General features: G+C 39.3%; 1 protein-coding gene across 9 annotated transcripts in view; it reads right to left on the reverse strand.

Moving 5' to 3' along the window:
• Positions 1 to 233: 233 nt before the first annotated feature.
• LOC121925577 (phospholipid scramblase 1-like) overlaps positions 234 to 20,158 on the reverse strand; it is a 25,917-nt gene continuing 5,992 nt past the window's right edge. The window contains exons 2-10 of one of the 9 annotated variants that reach the window (XM_042457873.1): positions 16,950 to 16,982; positions 13,378 to 13,488; positions 11,475 to 11,621; positions 9,929 to 9,971; positions 7,817 to 8,043; positions 6,136 to 6,297; positions 3,485 to 3,646; positions 1,503 to 1,616; positions 234 to 663 (exon numbers count right to left, since the gene is read on the reverse strand). In XM_042457873.1, the coding sequence (XP_042313807.1) occupies positions 1,509 to 1,616; positions 3,485 to 3,646; positions 6,136 to 6,297; positions 7,817 to 8,043; positions 9,929 to 9,971; positions 11,475 to 11,621; positions 13,378 to 13,416 (888 nt within the window). In that variant the 5' untranslated portion in view covers positions 13,417 to 13,488; positions 16,950 to 16,982 and the 3' untranslated portion in view covers positions 234 to 663; positions 1,503 to 1,508. Of the gene's footprint in view, positions 664 to 1,502; positions 1,617 to 3,484; positions 3,647 to 6,135; positions 6,298 to 7,816; positions 8,044 to 9,928; positions 9,972 to 11,474; positions 11,622 to 13,377; positions 13,489 to 15,623; positions 15,643 to 16,949; positions 16,983 to 20,158 lie in introns of those variants that run through there. The other 8 variants (XM_042457869.1, XM_042457871.1, XM_042457874.1 and 5 more) reach the window with 8 other exon arrangements.

Consider the following 20,158-nt stretch of genomic DNA (forward strand, 5'->3'; position numbering starts at 1 on the left):
AATGTGTTATTAGAGTTTCTTTTCTCTTCTCTATGCAATTCTATAATATTTTTTATTATGTGGCATTTTTTCCAACAGCGCATCACATTAGCTAAGGGTCTGTTCTGCTCTTAAAAAAAAACAAAAACAAATTACAATTTCAATCAGGATATTTTGGCCTACAAGCATTCATACTAAATTTTACGGTGATGAGACAGCTGAAAAAAACTTTAAGAGAAAGACATCTGGGAATCTCATGTTATAAATGTTTTATGTAATAGTTTTATCCAAACCAGAAGGAATTAAATAACACATTCTAAGCTGAAAATCTTATAATACTTTCAAAGCCTAGATTTATGAACAGAGAAATAAATGGGGTTATTTTGTAGCAAGCAGATAAAAGAAAAATCTCTTGAGCTTTTGGCACTGCTTTACTCCTCGTGTGGTTAAACATTTCTTTTCCCCAAAATGAAGCAATATGGCACTTAAAGCAAGGGAAAGCAGATTTACTTTTGGGGTCTGCTCTCCTTAGCTTCAAAAGAATTACAGTAAAGACTTGTACAGATATTACATAGAAGAGCCAGCATAGCATAGCAGGTATAATGTTGGTTTGGGACGTGAGAAATCCAAGTTCTGCCTTGGGCTAGTTCCTCTCTCTTCACCTCAGTGATACACAGGGCTATTCTGAGGATTAAGAGAAGACAAGAGCCATGTTACCCACCTTGAGCTCAGTGGAAGAAGCGTGCAATATAAATGCAATTGTAGCTATTGTTCTTCCAATCACATCATTTTGGATGTAACAGAAGCTACTATGAAAGGAAGAGGCCTCCTTTGTCAGAAAGTTTGGGAAACATCTTCTTTGTGGAAAAAACCACACCCAAACATCATAAATATTTAGAAAACGTAAGGGGAGTCTCTTTAATGTAAACGAAATGCACCCCAAGTACACAAAGAATAATTCTATAATTGTAGCAAACATGAAAAAAACATATATAATCTTTGTCTTTCTTCAAACATTATAACAATGATTATTCATTATGTCATACATTTAAGACAAACAAATTAATTTCACAGAGTACAAATTAATGGGAAGAATAGATTGGCACTACACACACACACACACACACACACACACGGGTGTGTGGGTGTGAATTAATGTCAGTAAAAGTGGTTTGTATGAAGGGTTGCCATTAATAGGAAGCAACTTGAAGGCACACAATAACATGGCAGTGGAAGCAACAAGGGTAAATGGAGGGTCAGATTTTGCTCCCTCTCTCTGCTGCAGTCAGCTGCACTTCTGAAATATTAGTATAGTTTATATACTGTAATTTAGAAACAAACTATGTCTATATGTTTATATTTTGCCATTTTTGACTAATTTGCTATAAGTTATGAGGAATGTTATGACATAAAGAATGGAAGCACTATAGCCACTTTTATATAGTTTAAATATAAGTCCTGGTTATGTAACCTACATAACAGCCACAGAGTAACATGGATGAATACTGATAAGGTAAACTTGCTCTGAGTTAATGCCTGTGACGCCTGTGAGCACCCCGATGTCTATGAGCACCGTGGAGTCCAGTTGTCCTGCCTCGTCTGTTCCTGTTTCCTTTCCTTTCAAAAAACATGAAATCCTAGGTAGTAAAATATTAAAAATTACATTAATTAGACACACTGAAATTCAGAAATACCATAATTGGTATCTTACAATAGTTACCCCCTAAATTATTTAAATGGGATCACAGAAGTGTATCTAAAGGGTGATCAGAGAGGCTAATGCAATGAATGTGTGTAGAAGACTGGAGTCAGTGGCTGACATCCAGTTATTGTGGGAGTGAATGCTACTCTCTTCTTCCCCAAATACACAACACCATCTGTGTTGTCTCAAAGGGACAGCTCTGTACCCCTGGGCACTGATCAGCTGTGGAGGTGCAGGTGGACATGTTCAAAGAAGGAGCAGGCTCTATACTATGCATAAATCTACTCTTCCTAGGTATGTGAGAGTAACTGAAAAACACAAGAGTAGCTGGAAAGTTTAATGACTCAGGGGACTGAACTACTCCCACTAGCTTCATGGCTGCTATTAGGTACCCAGGGCTAGGGACATTACGCAAGAAGGTATTGGATAGTTCCTTCCACACCCTCTCCCAAAAATGCATATGGACACATAGCAAGGGATTCTAGACAATGAGTCAATAGCCATGTCTGCTTAGTATCTGGATGATATTGTTGTAAGCCACCTCGATCTTAATGGAGAGGCAGGGTAGAAATAATAATAATAATAATAATAATAATAATAATAATAATAATAATAATAATAACAACAACAACAACAACAACAACAATAACAATAATAATAATAATAATAATAATAATAATAATAATAATAATATGTATTCTGGATTATTAAAATGGTGGTTTTCTGTTGTTCATTGAATTATGAACACTTTCCTTACTCTCTTGTTCCAGTAGACCTCATGCAACAGAAAATAAATTATTTACAAAACAGGCTACATCAAAGCATTCCCTCAACATTGATGCTAGCCCGTTGCTCTCAGGACAGTCTTAATAACATTCTTCCTGCTTTCCTTTTGCAGATTTTTCCACCTCTGTAGTCAATGCATATTTGACTAATTAGGTTAAAGTAACAAAAGCTGGACATCACAATTTCACATAGGTCAGGTTACATCAGCGTAAACAATGAATTGTGCTGATATAGCTAAATTGCAAGTAGAATTTGAAAACAACAACAACACCTTTTAGACTACAACCATCCAAAATGTTGATATAGTTAAGTTTGCAATTGTATGCAGAGCTTGGAAGTTTGGGGTCATGTTTGCTGAGAGAATCTGGCAGTTGCAGTCCAAAATCTCATATACTCTTGCATAAGTCTAAAAATTTATGCCCAAAAATTGACCCCAAAATCCCAGGTCGATTTATTTATGGGTCAGTATGGAAACATAATAACAACTCTTTCAAATTTCCCAAGGCCATGTGGAGAGGAGTCTAGCAAGAAAGAGCCAAGCAGAAGAAGTCCTGGGAGATTGATTAATGCTGCTGTTTGTTTAAGTGTCCCCCTCCCGCCCACAGGTCTGGCTGAAGTGACAGTTGAAATGAGAAATAGGGCCAATGAGAGTCTCTTTTGCCATATGCACATACAGTATACCCACATTGAAGAAGACTCCAAGTTTTGCCCTCCGCCTATCCACGGGTAATGGCAAAATCTATAATTTTGGCCCCAAAGCCTGATCTCAACTTACACATGAGATCGACTTATAGTTGAGTATATAAGGTAACTTCTTCAGGTTCTGCTACCAAGGAACTATCCTCATCTATATCCTTAACACATGGATATTATCATCTTAGTTTCATGTCAATGAAAAGTTTACAAGTTAGGAATCATGTGAAGGCCCTTCTCCCAACTCTTTGAACACATCACTATCAACCATAAAAATCACAACACTAGTTTCATAGACTGTACAGTCTGAGACTTAAACCATACCAGAAGGAAGCAAGCCCCAATCACAATTGCTTTCGTTTTAATATCAAGGTCCATTGGAAAATTGATTCCAAAGATGCTAGCATCTGTAGCAGCCTCTCTTGCAAATCCTCCCCATTGTCTAGAAATTGTTCCAACAGTAGATTTCCCATCCAATGCCTTCACCTAATTTTCAAACAAAAATAAGAAAAAAAGGTAGATTTTTCTTCAGTTTATACATTATTTAATTTTACTTACAGTAAGCATTCAACAAAAACAAACAATTAATTTTCAATAAAAACATAGACAATATATTGCATCAAAAAGATAAAGTGAATAATAGTATATAGGATCACAGAATTGGAAGAGACCACAAGGGTAATTGAGTTTAACTCCCTGATGTGCCAGAATACACAATCAAAGCACTCTCAACAGAGAGTTTTTAAACCTCTGCTTAAAAACCTCCAAAGAAAGAGACTCCATCACATTCTCAGGAAGTGTGTTCCACTGTTGAACAGTTCTTACTGTCAGGAAGTTCCACCAAAATTTAGGTGGAGTCTCTTTTCCTATAGTTTGAATCCATTGCTCTGGGTCCTAGTCTCTGGAGCAGGACAAAACAAGCTTGCACCATCCTTAGTATGATATCCTTTCAAATATTTAAACAAGGCTACCGTGTCACCTTTCTACATTCTCTTTTCCAGGCTAAACATACCCAGTTCCCTAAGCCGCTCCTCTTAGGGCATGGCTTCCAGACCTTTCCCCATTTTGGTTACTTTCCTCTGGACACACTAAAATAGCTACCGTATATACTCGACTATAAGTCGAGAATTTTTTGCCCTAAAATGGCCTCCAAAATCCTGGGTTGACTTATACAGTGGAGCCTCTCCTTACGTGGGAGATCCATTCTGGTTTGCATTAGTACTATACATAGTGCTACTAATGAAAACTATTGGTCCAAAACATACTGCAGAAATATCTATTTTCCGACCACTTTAACTGCCCTGGCTCTAGGTAATTCTGGGAACAGTAGAATTCTAGAGAATTCTGGGAACTGTAGTTTTGTGAGACATTTAGCCTTCTGTCAGAGAGCTGTGGTGCCACAGTAAACTACAATTCCTAGGATTCCCTGGCACTGAGCCAGGGCAGTGAAAGTGGTCTCAAACTAGATTATTTCTGCAGTCTGTTTAGACCTATTGATATACATGAACCACTTATTTATTACTTTATTTATTTATTTATTAGGTTTCTATCCTGCCTTTCTCCCAAATTGGGATTCAAGGTGACTTCCCATTTAGTACTACCACTGTAAATAATTTGTCACACCCATTTAAAACAGGTACTGAAATCATGCAGCCATCTAGAAGTTAGAAGTCCAAGCAGTACTAGCCAGTGCAGCAATGGTGAGGAAAGCTGAAAATTGCAGTTGAACAACATCGGCAGTGCCAAGATTTAATTACTCCCAACAGCTCATAAGGTTGGAAAATATCTTGTATTTTCAAATTCTATTAACTCCAAGGTATAATAAATCTGCTTGCTTCCTTTTTTGGTTAATTAATGCAGGAAATGACAGATGATCAGATTTTCTCCCCAACTAAACCTGAATAACTGACTTTGAAGATATCCATCCATGTGCATCCATTTCTTTATCATCACACTTGCCTAAGTCCCAGAATGTGGGGCCAGTACTAACACAGATGGTGTTGGCAGTCACAAGGAAAAATTGGGCAGGCTCCAATAATCTGCAAACGCTGAACAGAACCAACCCCTATGTAAAGGCCAAGAAAGAGTACTTCCTGTCACAGCTGTAAGCTGTAGAACCTAGAAGGAGATTTCATATAAAATTAATCTGATGCACGCATTGTTGTTGTTGTTGGTTTTTGTGTGTATGTATACACACTAGGCTGAGATCCTATTATAATGAGTCTAAAATACAGATGTCACCATCTCTTGAATGTCTAAACTGTTAGTGAAGCACCAATATTTGTAAAGACTTTAGAATAGTTTAGTCTTTGTGGTACTGATAGTGGGTTTAGCTCATGTTATTTGTTTCTATGGATCCAAGGCCTGGTATATTCACTACTGAACAGTTAATTGTGCTTTTGTATTGGATCTTGCTATTTTTAAACAAACAAACAAACAAACAAACAGTTGTATATTAGAACTTTACAAGTTGTATTATATTTTGTTTTGTTTTACAAGTTGCACAACACCTAGAAAAAGATGTTTTATTAGGCATATAATAATTTTTTTTAAAGTAAACAAATGGAGGCAGACAGGTAGGCAGGCAAGCTGGCCAAGCAGCCAGAATGATGGGCAGTAGCTTGACTCGCCTCACAGGGATATTCTGAAGACAAAGTGCAGAGGAAGAGAGCCATGGATGACCCTCTGAAATTGTTGGAGGAAAGGCAGGACACAAATGTTAAATAATAAATATATAATAAAAAAAAGTAAATAAAACACGCTTATAAAGCCAAAACAAAGAAAACTTAAGCCCTGGATCTTCAATGCAGTTTCTATAAGTCAACCTATTATTATGATGCAGTTAATGTTCCCATATCTCTGGGACTATTACACACACACACGCATGCATACAAATATAACATGTATGTTACAATCAAATATCCAGCTGGAAAACAAAGAAATATATCTTTTTTTACTTTTCAGGATTAGCTCACCTCAAAATGAATATTCTCAAAACAGCGGCATGGAACACAAGGACCAGCCATTTTAAGTACATCTTCCCTGGCCTCATTTTGGATAACAAATTTAGGCAAACAGGGGTGCCACTTCTGTTTAACATAGCCAATGACTGTGCCTGGTGGGGCCTGAACTTCCAGCTTCAAGAAAAAGACAGCATAATTAGAATTAATACCGATCTTACACTTTTGCCTAGCAGATAAATACACAATTAAGAATTCCCAGGTTTATACATAAATGAAGGATCCATTAGGATGGCACTAACAGAAAACACAGTGACTTGACACACATGCTGTAAATAATATAGATTAATCTTAGTTCAATATTAGGTAAATGAGGAAAGGAGAATGTGTAAATGGAGTAGTCGCCGGGATACAGACAGCAGAAAAGGGACAGTCTGCAGCCGCCCCTTTTCTTGCCGGGTTGGAGGCATGGCAGCCTCACCGGCAGCCCCTGTGGCTCCAACCCAGCACTTTTCCAGGCCATGGGGAAGTGGCAAAAAGGGGTGTCCATGGTGCTTTATGCCCTGTGGACACCCCGACAGGTGCAGCTAGAGGAGAAAGGGGCCTCTCCGCCCCTTTCTCCCTGGCCTCGTTCCTGCGGCAATCTAGTTGCCATGGGAATGAAGTGTCCTCCCAGAAGGAGCTCCATTTCGGATCTCCTTCTCGCATCGCAAACAGGGCATCCTAAGCGCCCTCCAGCTGTGCGATGTCGTCAGGCGTGCGTCGGTCCATTTGGATGCACCACGCACGTGACAACATTGTTGTGAGCTCTGTATGGACAGTGCTATGCTAAGATGGCGCCCTCCGTACGTAGTAGGGCTGGGGATCGTGTGGTTGCTGCACGCTCCCAAGCCCTACTTTTGGCCCCAGCACGGCGCTTCTGCGCCATCTGTACTGGGCCTATAAAAAATTTTATGGAATACATTATCTTGCTATTTAAACTAACAAAGGGGTTGTCCATTCTAGCTTTAAAGGCCAGGCTGGGGGTGGAGTCAAGGCATAGAGTCTACATGATGCATGCCCTGGCTGTCCCCTGGGTGGCGTGACTCTGGTGCTATGTACAGATGATGCAGTGCCGAAGGAGCGCCACCAAGCAGCGGCAACATGGCTATTGCTCCTTGCAGAAGCCAGATAGGGGATGCAGTGTGCGGCTGCCACTACTGCTGCCCCCCATCTGGCTGTAAGAGAGGTGGCTCCAGGCCGCCCCTTCGGGGCTATGTGTACAGCCCCAACGTACCCTTAGAGTAAATCTCCACTGTACTGTCACAGCAATTTGATACAGCATTCATTATTCCATCCTATGGAATGCTGGGGTTTGTAGTTTCATGCTTTACTAACAGAGAACAGGAAGCTGTAATCCATTAGCGCATGGTAGTACTTGGGAACAGTCTAGAAGAGAGTTTTGAGTGTGTCATCCAGTTATAAATTTCAGGATGCAACTATGACAAATAAAGTGGTATCAACTTGCCTTGCCTGTGCAGAATCACTCTGACAATAAAGAAATGTCCCAGCCCATTTTAATATAGAAAGTTTCATAATTCACAGTGCAGAATCCTCACAGATAAAACATGGGGTTTGGGGCATAGAAAAGGTGAGAACCATTGTTTTAAGGGAAAGGGAACCTTCATGTGGGCCCCAAGGTAATTGAGGTGTTTACCTCTTGCAAGCAGCAAACACAAGGGCAGCAGCAAATGGAACAGTGAAAAGCTCTTGATAATTGCATGACTGGTTGGCTTCTACTGTCAAAGAGTTTTATGGTGAATGACCGCAATGGTCCATACATATTCAAAGTGAAGTCATCATTTTCCTCAGCTGCAAAGTACATCATCTGCCCCAGAGAGTTTTTGACTTCATATCTGTTGCAAGTTTCAAAGCCACTTATCACTGAAAAGACAATACAGATGCTTGTAAACAATATTTTAAAACTTCTAATCAGAGTCATTAACTTTCATCTCAGATTTCCAGCTCTAAAGCTATATCGGTCCATTCTATAACATAAAAAGGGAAGCAAACTGGCAAGAAGATGTCTACACCTTCATCATTTTTCCAGACATTGAACAGGAAGCATAATGAATACAGATGGAAAACAAAATGTATTGGGTTTGCCATTTCTCTACAGATGTACACAATCAAACTTATCCTTGGAAGAAAAATCTGTACAACTACACGTTTTTAAAAAGAAATGTTCTTACTCAATCTGGAAAAGAGCATACTGTATTTTAAGTCTTTTTAGAAAAATGCAAAATGTGAATATGGGAAGGGGGAGGAAAGAAACCTCAAAATTGTTAGTCTCCATGGAAAAAGAAAGAAAAAAAGTTCATGCAACCTGATATGGGTCTGAGACTGAATGAGAATGCTGGTGGGATTCTGAAAAGCCCTGGCTCTAGAATTACCTGATGCATGGGGCTAATGGTGGGGCACAGCAAGGAATCGCTGTCTCCCCTCCTCTCTAGATGATAGTCTAACTCCAAAACATCCTCACAATTGCAGTGAAAAGCTCTTACATAAACATCCATAATACTGAAATGTAAAAATTACTCTGTTCTAGTAAGAAAAGAGAAAGGGCATTTCCATTCCAGTCTTGTTTTTGCAGTAATAAGACGGGAATGGACATGCCCTTCCTTCCTTCCTTCCTTCCTTCTTCGCTCCCTCCTTCCCTCCTTCCCCCCCTTTTTTGCAAGGAGAGTTTCGGAGAGAAAGAGAGCTTTACTTGATGTTTGATTTATATTATAGCTATTTATTTGGTGCAAAGCACCAAATACAATTTATTAAGTACAAAGCATTTACATGAGTAAAACACATAAAGCAGTTAAAATTCAATTAAACTATACATAGAATTAACCATTTAAAACAAACAAAAAAATAGGGGGGAAAACTCAAAATTATACACTACCGTTGGCCCTCCTTATACACAGATTTTTTATACACGGATTCAAGCATCCATGGCTTGAAAATATTCAAAAAAAGTATACATTTCAAGTATCAAACCTTGATTTTTCCATTTTATATAAGGAGCACCATTTTGCTATGCCATTGTATTTAATGGGACATGAGCATACACAGATTTTGTTATTCACGGGGGTTCCTGGAACAAAACCCCAGTGGATAATAAGAGTCCACTGTATTAAAATCACTATATCCAGGCCTTATGCCAGGCCAGCACTATAGAGCTGTTAATAATAGAGTAATAATAATAGACTCTCCAGGCCCCAATTGGATGTTGGGTCCCACCCCTCTAACCCCTTATCACTGGATTGGCAAACACAAAACGTAACTAAAACAGAGAGATTTTGGACATCCATAATACTGGGTGTGAAAATTACTCTATTCTAGTAAGAGAAGAGAAAGGGCATGTCCATTTCATTCTTAACCTTGCAGTAATAAAAACTCTGTTTACTCCCTCTTTTTTCTTTCTTTCTTTCTTTTATTTTCTTATCTTTCTCTCCCCCACCCCTCTTTTTTTGCAAGGAGAGTTTCAGAGCGAGATCTTCACTTGACATTTGATTTACTTCACCAATTGATCTGGTTTTAGTGATACTGTTGGGGTTTTTTTCTTGTTTTTACTGGTCTACTGATTTATTTATTTATTTATTCTGTTTTGCAATTCACTGTTTACTGCCTGGAAAGGTAACAGATGGTGTTAATAAGCAAGTATAAATTAATATATACACACTCAGAAGAATGCCCCAGATTTACAAACCACAGCCCCCAAGTGGGAAATTTCACTGAATGTTCCCCCATTGTTGAAGTATTGTAGCATGATACATACTTTCCATGAGCTCAATCTGCTGCTGAATTGATATCTGATCAATCTGTTACAATTTTTAAAAAAGAGAAAAGCCATAAACATTAAAGCTGAAACACATGGCAGAATAATTACGTAACTACAATGATTTGATGTTCTATGGCTAGTTCTGTTTCTGTGATTTGCATGAAATAGACTACTCATTCTTTTTATTCCACACTTTTCACTAGATTTAATATTCAGATTCCACAAGATAATAGAAACCAAATTCTTTTTACCATCAGGAAATGTGAGTTTTCACTGTACACCTTAAAAATGTGTAAAAATAGACTAATGTCAAATATCCCCACGTATTACTGTCTGGATTCATTCAGTACACTCATAGTCAAAATGTTTTCTCATTCAAGTCTTTTCTCTGTTGTATCAGCACAATTCCTCAGTGGAAGAATTACATCCCAACAACATCATGTGCATGCAGCAAAAAAGAATCTGGCATTTGTGTTGAACTGACATCAGTACTGTACTTATTAGCCATGCATAGCTAAAAGTATCCATCAACCCAGCTGGGACCACTGCTGATGCTTGTCCTGGGCCCTGTTTCCTATTATTATGCTCATTATAATTGTTATTCATTTGGGGTCTGGCTCTCAGAGCAGCACCAGGCAGCTGGATCTGGATACTCTTTGATTTCCCACAATGCTGCCAATCTAATTGCCAATTCTCAGGTATCATCAGTAATTACTAGTCCTAGAGGCCAAACACTGCTCAGAATAGTGCCAATGGAAGAGAGATTCCCCCAGAAGACAGGAGGGTCCACCACAAGACCACTCAACAATTCCTTGCTTCTGGAGCTGACTTTGCAATTTTACATGGAAGGAGAGGGGATATTCTTTAAAATTCCCATTCCACTACTTGCATTCCTCTAGAGGCAACATTAGAACAAAAGAATTAGTTGCCTCTTTTGAATATGATGAACCATCAAAGAAATCTGTGCCCTTTCCCATTTTCTTCCAATTGTGCTGCCAGGCACCTGCTAAACATATACAGAGATAACTAGTTTTTGTGTCAATTATCAAGTTATTGTGCTTAATATTTATGTCCCTGCTGACTGTTCTACAAACTACAAGTGAGCTTCATAGGCCATTGGTCTGTGGAAATAACCTCTTGAGTACATTTAGTGTCACTTTCCATTGAGTAAGGGTGCATCTACTGTTGAAATAATGCAGATTGACACCACTTTAAGTGTTGTAACCTGTGAAATCTTGGCATTTGTAGATTTACAAGTTCTTTAGGATTCTCTGACAAAGAGTGCTGGTGCCTCACAAAACTACAAATCCTGTAGAATTCAACCATGACAGTTAAATAGTGTCAAACTGCATTATTCCTACAGTGTAGAAGCTCCCCAAGTGAATGAATGCTTGCTTCCTTTAATAGGGAAAATGGTTTTTTTCCCAAAGTTTGGGGGCTTATAGTTAAATTACTTTTAACAGGTGTGCGACAATCTTTGCAGTCTCTTGGCCTTGTTTACTGATCAGATAAAAGAACAAAATGAAAACAAGAGGTCAATTACCTGACTTAAATATTCCAATCCTGGTGGGCATTTGGGAATTGGAGGTGGTATTGGCATCCAAATTACAGGCCCAGGTGTATTCAGCTGATCTTGGACTGTGACAGCCATCTGCTGACCTGGGAAAATTGGGGGGGGGGAATCACTATTCTGGAGGAATATGAAAGATGGAAAGAAAAAAACCACTAACAATCTGAAATTAACAGTCAGAAAAAAATATTTTAATCTGTAAAATTTTGATGACACTTAGTAGTAGTAATTTAAATTCTGGAGAAATCAGTAATTTTACACATTGTTAATTTTATTACTTTTTAAAAAAATACCTAGTTACTTTATTTAACTAAACCATTGCACCAATTGGCCAGTTTGCTGTAAACTAATGTGGGATATCTATCTATCTTCTATCTATCTATCTATCTATCTATCTATCTATCTATCTACAGTGCTTGAGCCAAGGAGCTCAAAGTTAAATATATGTTTCTCAGCTCCTATTTTAGACCACAATAATCTTCCAATGGAGGAGATGAGGAGATTTTATTAATGAATGTGTCTCATCTGGTTTTATATATTTGTGTGTAGATAGATAGATAGATAGATAGATAGATAGATAGTAGCTAAAAGAATCACAGAATCATAGAGTTGGAAGAGTAAACCCCCCTGTAATGCAGGAACTCACAATCTAAGCACCCCTGACAGATGGCCATTCACCCTCTGTTTAAAAACTTTCAAAGAAGGAGACTCCATCAAACTACAAGGGAGGGGTTGTCAGCATGGGCCAAAATTCCCTCATGTCATCTAGTTCAGATGATGCAGACAAAATGGCTGGAGGCAGGATTGGGCCTGATTGCACAAAACTAGACAAAGATCCAGAGAATCCAGCCTGATCCCAGGGAAAACAGCCAATATGTTAGGGTAATTTACCCCCAGTTTGCCACTGAATTCGTGGAAACTCTGTAGCAAATCCCAGCTGTTTACACACACACACACTGTGCTCCTTACCTTGCTGTGCATCGCTCCAACCGAGGAGCCCCCCACCCTCACCCCATAACTGTCTGATGTAGAAATGGGTCATCTGACCAAATGGATGCAACCAGACACCCCATTTCCTCATCAGACACAGAAACAGGGAAGGAGGCTTTTCAGGTGGAGCAACAGTGTGACAAGGTAAGAAGCACGTACCTGTCCTGGGTCAGTGCAGGGACACATGTGTAAACACCTAACTATCCCTGTGAAAACACAGGGGCCAACCTGGGTGAGTACCAGGGCCAGGGTAGCACCCTGACCTGTCTCCTGGTCCCAAAATTATTAAAATGCCTACCTTGTAGGTTCAGTCTTGTGTGAATTCTGGAAAAAAGTATGACTCAAGGGGACTCTAATGTCTTATCAGCCTATATGATTATTAAAAGGGGAATATAGAGGCCTCTATCTATATTGCCTGAGTAGGGATGTGGTGACTTAGTGGTTAAGATGTCAATTCTGATGACTGGAAGATAAGAAAGTTGACAGTTCAAGGCCTGGTGCAGGATTAAAGATGTGTCTAAACCAGAACAGAGACCATATATATAAAGACCAAAACAAAATACATACACGTGAGTCAATTCCCCCCCAAAACCAAACAGCAGTGTATCACTGAACATCATATGTTAACACAGAGCTAGAAACAGAGCTGAAAATGCCACTAGATGAGATCTAGATAAATTAGATTTGGGTGATCTTGTATGGACTAACCACTATCTCTCAGCCCAACTTACTGAAGCAAAAGGGGAGGGGGATCCTTGGAAGAGAGCTAATACGGTAAGGGTAAAAAATAAATAACTAAATAGTTGCATACTGACACTCTGAATATCCTCACTGTATAAACATGGGTTTCTTAAACCAAATCCTACATGCATACCCAACTCCTAACCTGGAATAGCAGATCCAGGCATGTACTGGGGAAATCCATATTGGGCTTGTGCAGCTGGATAACCTGGTCCAGAATATGCTGGAGGTGGTGGTACAGATTTAGAGTCCATTGCTGGAAGAAAGGAGAAACATTCCTGTTTTAATTCTGTGGTGCTTCTATCCCCTATTACTTGTGAGCAGACTGGTAAGAACTGAACTGTCATCAAGCTATCTTCATGAACAGAACTAAAATCAACAGGATAAAACATGTAGATTAAAACTCAGTTGTTAATTTACAATCATTTTGACCTCTGCATTTCAGTCTTTGTTATTCATTCTATTAATTAGCATTAAAAGTGGATTAAAAGTGGTTAAAATTTCTACAATTATTTATAACATGGTCAATTTAACAAACTCCCATTTTCACTTTGAAGCATCAAAGTAGTAGGAAACAAAAAAATCTTTACAAAATTTCCCCTTTTCAAGCTTACAAATTCAAAATATTTCAACTAGAAGGACTGACTACCTGATATTATAAGGACATGGGCCTTCTTTTCTGTTTTAATACCTTGAAATGTGAATATAGTACCTATATAAGAGTTCATAAGATTAAAAATATTGAGTTGGGCCCGGAACAGATGGGCCTTTGAGGCGCCCTCGTCACATGCGAGGGTTGTCTGGTGGGCGGAGCGCCCACACGCCCGGCAATCCTCTCATGTCATGGACGTGCTGTAGCTGAAGCACATCCACTAGACAGGGTGCGTAATGGTGACATTGCACAGTGATGCTTCCAGACAGGGCAGCGCAGCTGCGATGTCACCGTGCTGGCTCTGGCGCTTTGCGGCATAGCACCAGCGCCTCAAAAAGTAGCCACTTCCGGGTGCTCCTTTTTTGCTCCGCAGCAGCGCCGCACAATTTGGTTGCTGAGGTGCTTCTGTGGAGCAGAGAGAGGCACCAGGGAGGGCCTCTTTTTGGTGCTCTGTACTGCACATTGGTTAATCAAGTTAGGCCTCTTCCAGACTACTGTAAAGAAATGAGAGCTCTTGTAATAGAAAACCATACTTTTTAGAGGAAATTGTCTCTTTAAGCTGCCTCCAAACCCAAACCGAGGTTTTTGTTGTTAACTTCCTTTGAGTCGATTTTGACCCATGGTGACCCTGCTGATAAGACATCTCCAAGACCCCCTATCCTCCACTGCTCTGCCCAACTCCTGCAAACTCATACTCGTGATCTCTCTAATAGAGTCCATTCATTTCACACGCAGCCTTCCTCTCTTTCTATTTCCTTCTACCTTTCCTAGCATTATTGTTTTTTCCAATGTTTCATGCCTTCTCATGATATGTCCAAAGTACAACAGCCTGAGTTTTGTCATCTTGGCCTCCAGGGAGATTTGTTTTTTTGGCTGTTCATGGAATCCTTAGCACTTTTCTCCAGCACATCTCAAATGAGTTGATTTTCCTCATAATTGTCCAGATCTCACATCCATACATGGTAATAGGGAATACAATGGCTTGTATGATTCTAACGTTTGTGCTTAGTTGTATATCTTTGCATTTTAGAATCTTCTCTACTTCTTTCATATTTGCCCTGCCCATTCTCAATCTTTTTTCTGATTTCCTGGCTGTAGTCTCCATTTCTATCAATGTTTGATCCCAGGTATGAGAATTTTTTTTACTATTTCTGCTTCTTTATTGTCAAATTCAAATTTGTGTAGGTTCTCAGTGGTCATTAGTTTTGTTTTCTTTATGTTCAACAATAAGCCTGCCTTTGCACTTTTTCCCTTGATCTTTCTTAGTACTTGTTCCAGGTCTTTGAGGTTTTCTGCTAGTATTATGGTTTCATCTGCATATCTTAGATTGTTGATATTCCTTCCTCCTATTTTCACTCCTTCTTCTTCTGTGTCCAAACCTGCTTTTCTTACAATGTGATTTGCATATAAATTGAACAAGCAGGGTGATAAGATGCAGCAGCCTTGTCAGACTCATTTCCCAACTGGGAACCATTCTGTTTCTCCGTGTTCTGTTTTGACCAGAGTTTAGTTTAGTTCTGAGTTTAGTTCTAGTATAAGACTGTGGATACCTTAGTGAATCATCATTCAGCTCTCATAAAACTAGGCCTTTCCAGTGAACAGAATAGTGTTTTGAAAATTTTAATGAAATTATATGAAATATCTGTTTTCTTGCCACTCCCTAGACAGCACAGAGGTAGACTGGTCAACGAACAGGGGGAAAAAAATCAAAAAATTGTTAGGTTATCCTTTTCATTTACCATATCCTGATAATGTTTTAGAGTGGGTAGCCCCCTGTCCTTATCTTCAATCAGCACAGAAAATATCAGGTGCTAAGCAATGGCCATCGCAATGACAACAGCTCCTATGATCTTTCACACTTGGGAGTTGAAGTCCAGCAATATGTGGAAAGACAGGTGAAACCAAAGTTGAAATGCTGAAGTGAAAAACATCAATTAGAGTCTCTCTTACTGTGTGCACACATACACACAGAAGGAGCCTCCAAGTTTTTGCCTTGACTTATCCATGGGTCATGGCAAAATCCATAATTTTGGCCCAAAAATAGCCCTCGACTTATACATGTGGTCAACTTATAGTCTATACTCCATACAATCCACCTCGCACACTCAGATCGTCCGGGAAGCAATTGCTAAGAGTTCCAGAAGCAAGATATTCCACCACCACACAGAGGGCCTTTTCCACCTCAGCCCCCAAGCTCTGGAACTCCCTTCCTGGCGAGCTCCACTCGGCCACCTCTCTGGACCAATTTAAAAAGGGGCTCAAAACACACCTTTTCCAGCAGGCATACCCCTAATACCCCCGAGATAACCCCTTCTCTCCCCTCACTATTGCACTATTGTGCTAGCTTGGACAGTTATTTTTATTGTAGTATGTTTTAACTGATGTTTATATTGATTGATGCTTTTATTGTATTTCGTGGCTTGTATTGTTGGATGGTCTAAGTGCTGTAACCCGCCTTGATCTTTGGAAAGGCAGGCTAGAAATAAAGTTTTTATTATTATTTTTTATTATTAATACTGTTGTAATCCACTTGGATTCCTCAAGATTAAGTGGAATATAAATAAATAAATAATATACGGTAAAAAGCAAACAACTTGCTAATTTTACAGTGCTTATGATCTGCCAATGTTAGATGTGGCTCTGATAATATTTCTATTTAGATTTTATTAGCTATTTATAAATTGGAATATATACTTTCAAACCATATATAAATTTTATGCAAATCGTTGTCCTCAAATTTTATTATCCTCAGATTTGGTGATGCATTATTTCTTATTGGATGATGCACAAATGGCCCTCCACCAATTTAATTCATTTGGATGTGCTGCAATGCATTCTCAGAGATTTCTGTTTATACAGCAAGGAGATATGTGTTACTTTTTTTGTCACACATAGAGTTCAGCTCTCTTCTGCTACTTACCATCAATGAGATAAAAGCAGAAACACAGAATATGTATGAGAGCAAACTTTTCACCAGTAAAAATGTGCATTCCAAGTCCAAGAACAGAAAAGAAAGAGAGGAAAAGGAAAAAAGAAACTTAACAGAGAGATAATATTTTACTCACATTCCATTTCCAAGATTTAGAATAAAAATGTTTCTGGAAAAAAAGAGACTAGTTTTACAATATGAATATATTTTCCATACATTGATTTCAGTTTCTTCTTTGGATTCACACTGAAAAAACCAGAATGTTATATTTGCCCAGCCATTATGCAAAGACAATGCACTCCATATTTACCTTCAAAGAATTCTTGGAATTGAAACTGCAGCCTGAATATACTTTTTATGGATTAAGTTCCACTTTTTCTGAAATAAATGTGCAAAGGACTACTCTATCACAGAAAGACACACACATACAACCGATACTATAGATGCCAGCCATGACAGCATTCGACTTCACATTATTATTATTATTATTATTATTATTATTATTATTATTATTATTATTATTTGTATCCCACTCTTTTCCTAGAACTGGGAATCAGAGCAGCTTCACAATATTTAAAAAAAACCCCAGTACAGTTAAAACATAGGAGTTTATCACACAGGGAAAACTGGAAGTTGAAACTGGTCAGAACGTGCAGTTGTCCAGCGTATTGGGCACAATTGCGCAATTGGTTTTTCAGACTAGGCACAAACTGCTTGGAATCCAAACAGAAATTGACATGAATCAGGGATTAGTCATTTTTGGGAAAATAACATGTTTTCATTTCCATTTCATTCAGGAATTCACTTTCTTTGCTCGATTAACTTAGAGTGAAAGCTATTTGCAGGATTTTTTCTGGTTTGTTTGTTTGTTTGTTTTGCTTGTTGACAGATTTCCCATGGTTCTTTGCTGCTTTATTGGGATGCAGCCTTTAATGCTTCAGCCAGGCTCTTAAAATAACAGTAGGGGCACACACGCACACACACACACACACAAACAGAAAGCTTGCTTCTCTCTCTCCCATGACTCTGCAGTGCAGATGCAGCCTAAGTGAAAGTGAGAAATTGGTAGCATGATCTTGGTTAGACTTGAGCCTCAGGTGCATGCAGTCTCTGAAAGTTTATGCTCCCAGCTTCTCTCTTGCAGTTAGTTGGTTTCGGCTTCACTGACCACAAGCTCCATGGTTTCATGCTGTGGAGTTTTTCACTTCTGAGTTAATACAGTCGTCCCTTCCCTTACGGGGGGGGAGGGGGGTTCCATTCCAGACACACAACCCAGCGTAAAGGAAAAACATGGATGCTCAAGCTATTTGAATGTGCTTGCGGCAGCAGCCAACACACAGCCCATTACCTTTTCCGGTGTGCAGCGCTGCTCCTTCTGGCACGGCTTCCAGCATATGCTGGAAGCCACGAAAGGCACACCCGCGTATGACGCGGGCATACTGTATTTACAACGAATGATTTGATTATACAAGAACACAACAAAATCCACCAAAGAGTGATACCAACCAAAATGCACAACATACTGTACATCATGCAAGCTTTCGAAACTCCACTGGCTTTTTCATCAGACAAAAGATGTTTTTAAAAAACCATACAGGAGAAGAAACGTGAGGATGTTAGACGCTCAGGCCTACATTTTGTCTCTGATGTTGTTTTTGTGGTTTAGTTGGTTTGAAGAGAGCTCGGTGCAGGTACAGGCCCTTTCCCTTTCTTGACCATGTGGGGAGGACAGTAAAATGTAAACTCCATTATATAAACTTGATCTAACGCAGTAAAATATAAACTTGGTTAAGAAATATCACAGGGCTGAAATCCACCTCTCTGGCAGGAACTGTATGAGAGCTGAAAGTTTTTGGCAAGCAGGATGCAAACAGCATTGGATCGTGTCTTTTCTATCCACTCTGAAATCACAGGTGAGCAACTTCTTTTTTTCCTGACAGGAAGACCTAATCTATCATCATCAAAACCACCATCATCACCACCATTACTATATTTGTAGCCCATCTTTCTCCCAAAATCAAGACTCAGTGTAAAAATTCAATGTAAAAAGAAGGCAGGTAAAAACATATAAAAAGTGAACATTAAAATGTTATTTAACCATTCCAAATTTTAAAATGATTTAAATCTACACTTAGAAAAAATGCAATCAGAAAAATAAAAAGCAATGATAAAGAATTCAGATTAAAACTAGCCCTTTCTTTTAAAATGTTCTTTTTAAAAAAGCCTGTTCAAATGAAAAGGGTTCTGCCTGCCAACAGAAGGACAGCAGGGAGGTGAGATTCTGGTTTCTGGGAAAGGATCTCCAGGATTAAGGAGCAGCCACTGAGAAGGGCCTCTCTTGTGTCCCCACCAGCCATGCTTGCCACCGTGGTGGGACTGAGAGAAGGGTCTCTTCTGATGATCTCAAGGCCCAGGCAGATTCATGCAGAGATATGGTCTACCAGATAGCCTAGACCTTAGTAGGGTATAGAATCATAAAGTTGCAAGAGGCCATAAGGGACATTCTGTCCAGCTTTCAATAAGACATGTACTACAACTTTATCTTACACATCAGAGCAGTGTAGGATCTGTGACCATCCAAATATTGATGAATAATAGGAATCAAAACAAGGATTCTGAAAGACCACAGCTTCCCCAGCCTATCACGTATACAATTGGTGCTTGCATCCAACTGAGTATTGACAGCTACATTCTTAAGGCTTGTCCACATAGCTGCCTCTGCAACCTTATTCTAGCTGCAGCTTCTATTAGAACATTCTGGTATTCATGGGCAGGGAGTTCCAGAGTCTAGGGGCAGCCACAGAAAAGACCCTCTCTCATGTCCCCACCAACCATGTTTGTGATGGTGGTAGGACTGAGAGAAGGCCCATACCAGCAAGGTGACCCAGAAGGATACCATGGTCAATGGTATCAAAAGCCACTGAGAGGTCCAGCAGAACTAACTGGGACACACTCTTTCTGTCCAGTTCCCTGTGTAGGTCATCCACCAAGGCAACCAAGGCTGTCTCTTTTCCATAGCCAGGTCTGAAGCCAGAGTGAACAATAGTAGTAGTAGTAGTAGTAGTAGTAGTCCATGCATTTGATATGACACCTGAAAAGAGGCCATACCTGCAGACAGGATTGCAGGAGATAAAAACATATAGTTAAGCCACGGATCCATTGCCACAAGATGTAGTGGTGCTGACTTCTGTGGCTGTAAAGAATTGGATAAATTCATGGAGAATAGGGCAATTGGTGCTTACTAGTCAGGATGCCTATCTGTCACCTTCAGTTTCAGAAATGGCATGTTTCTATGTATTAGCTGTCACAAAGTGCAAAATGGAGAGTCCAGTTGTGTTCAGGATT

This window comes from Sceloporus undulatus, chromosome 3, assembly GCF_019175285.1.
Source record: "Sceloporus undulatus isolate JIND9_A2432 ecotype Alabama chromosome 3, SceUnd_v1.1, whole genome shotgun sequence".
NCBI lineage: Eukaryota > Metazoa > Chordata > Lepidosauria > Squamata > Phrynosomatidae > Sceloporus > Sceloporus undulatus.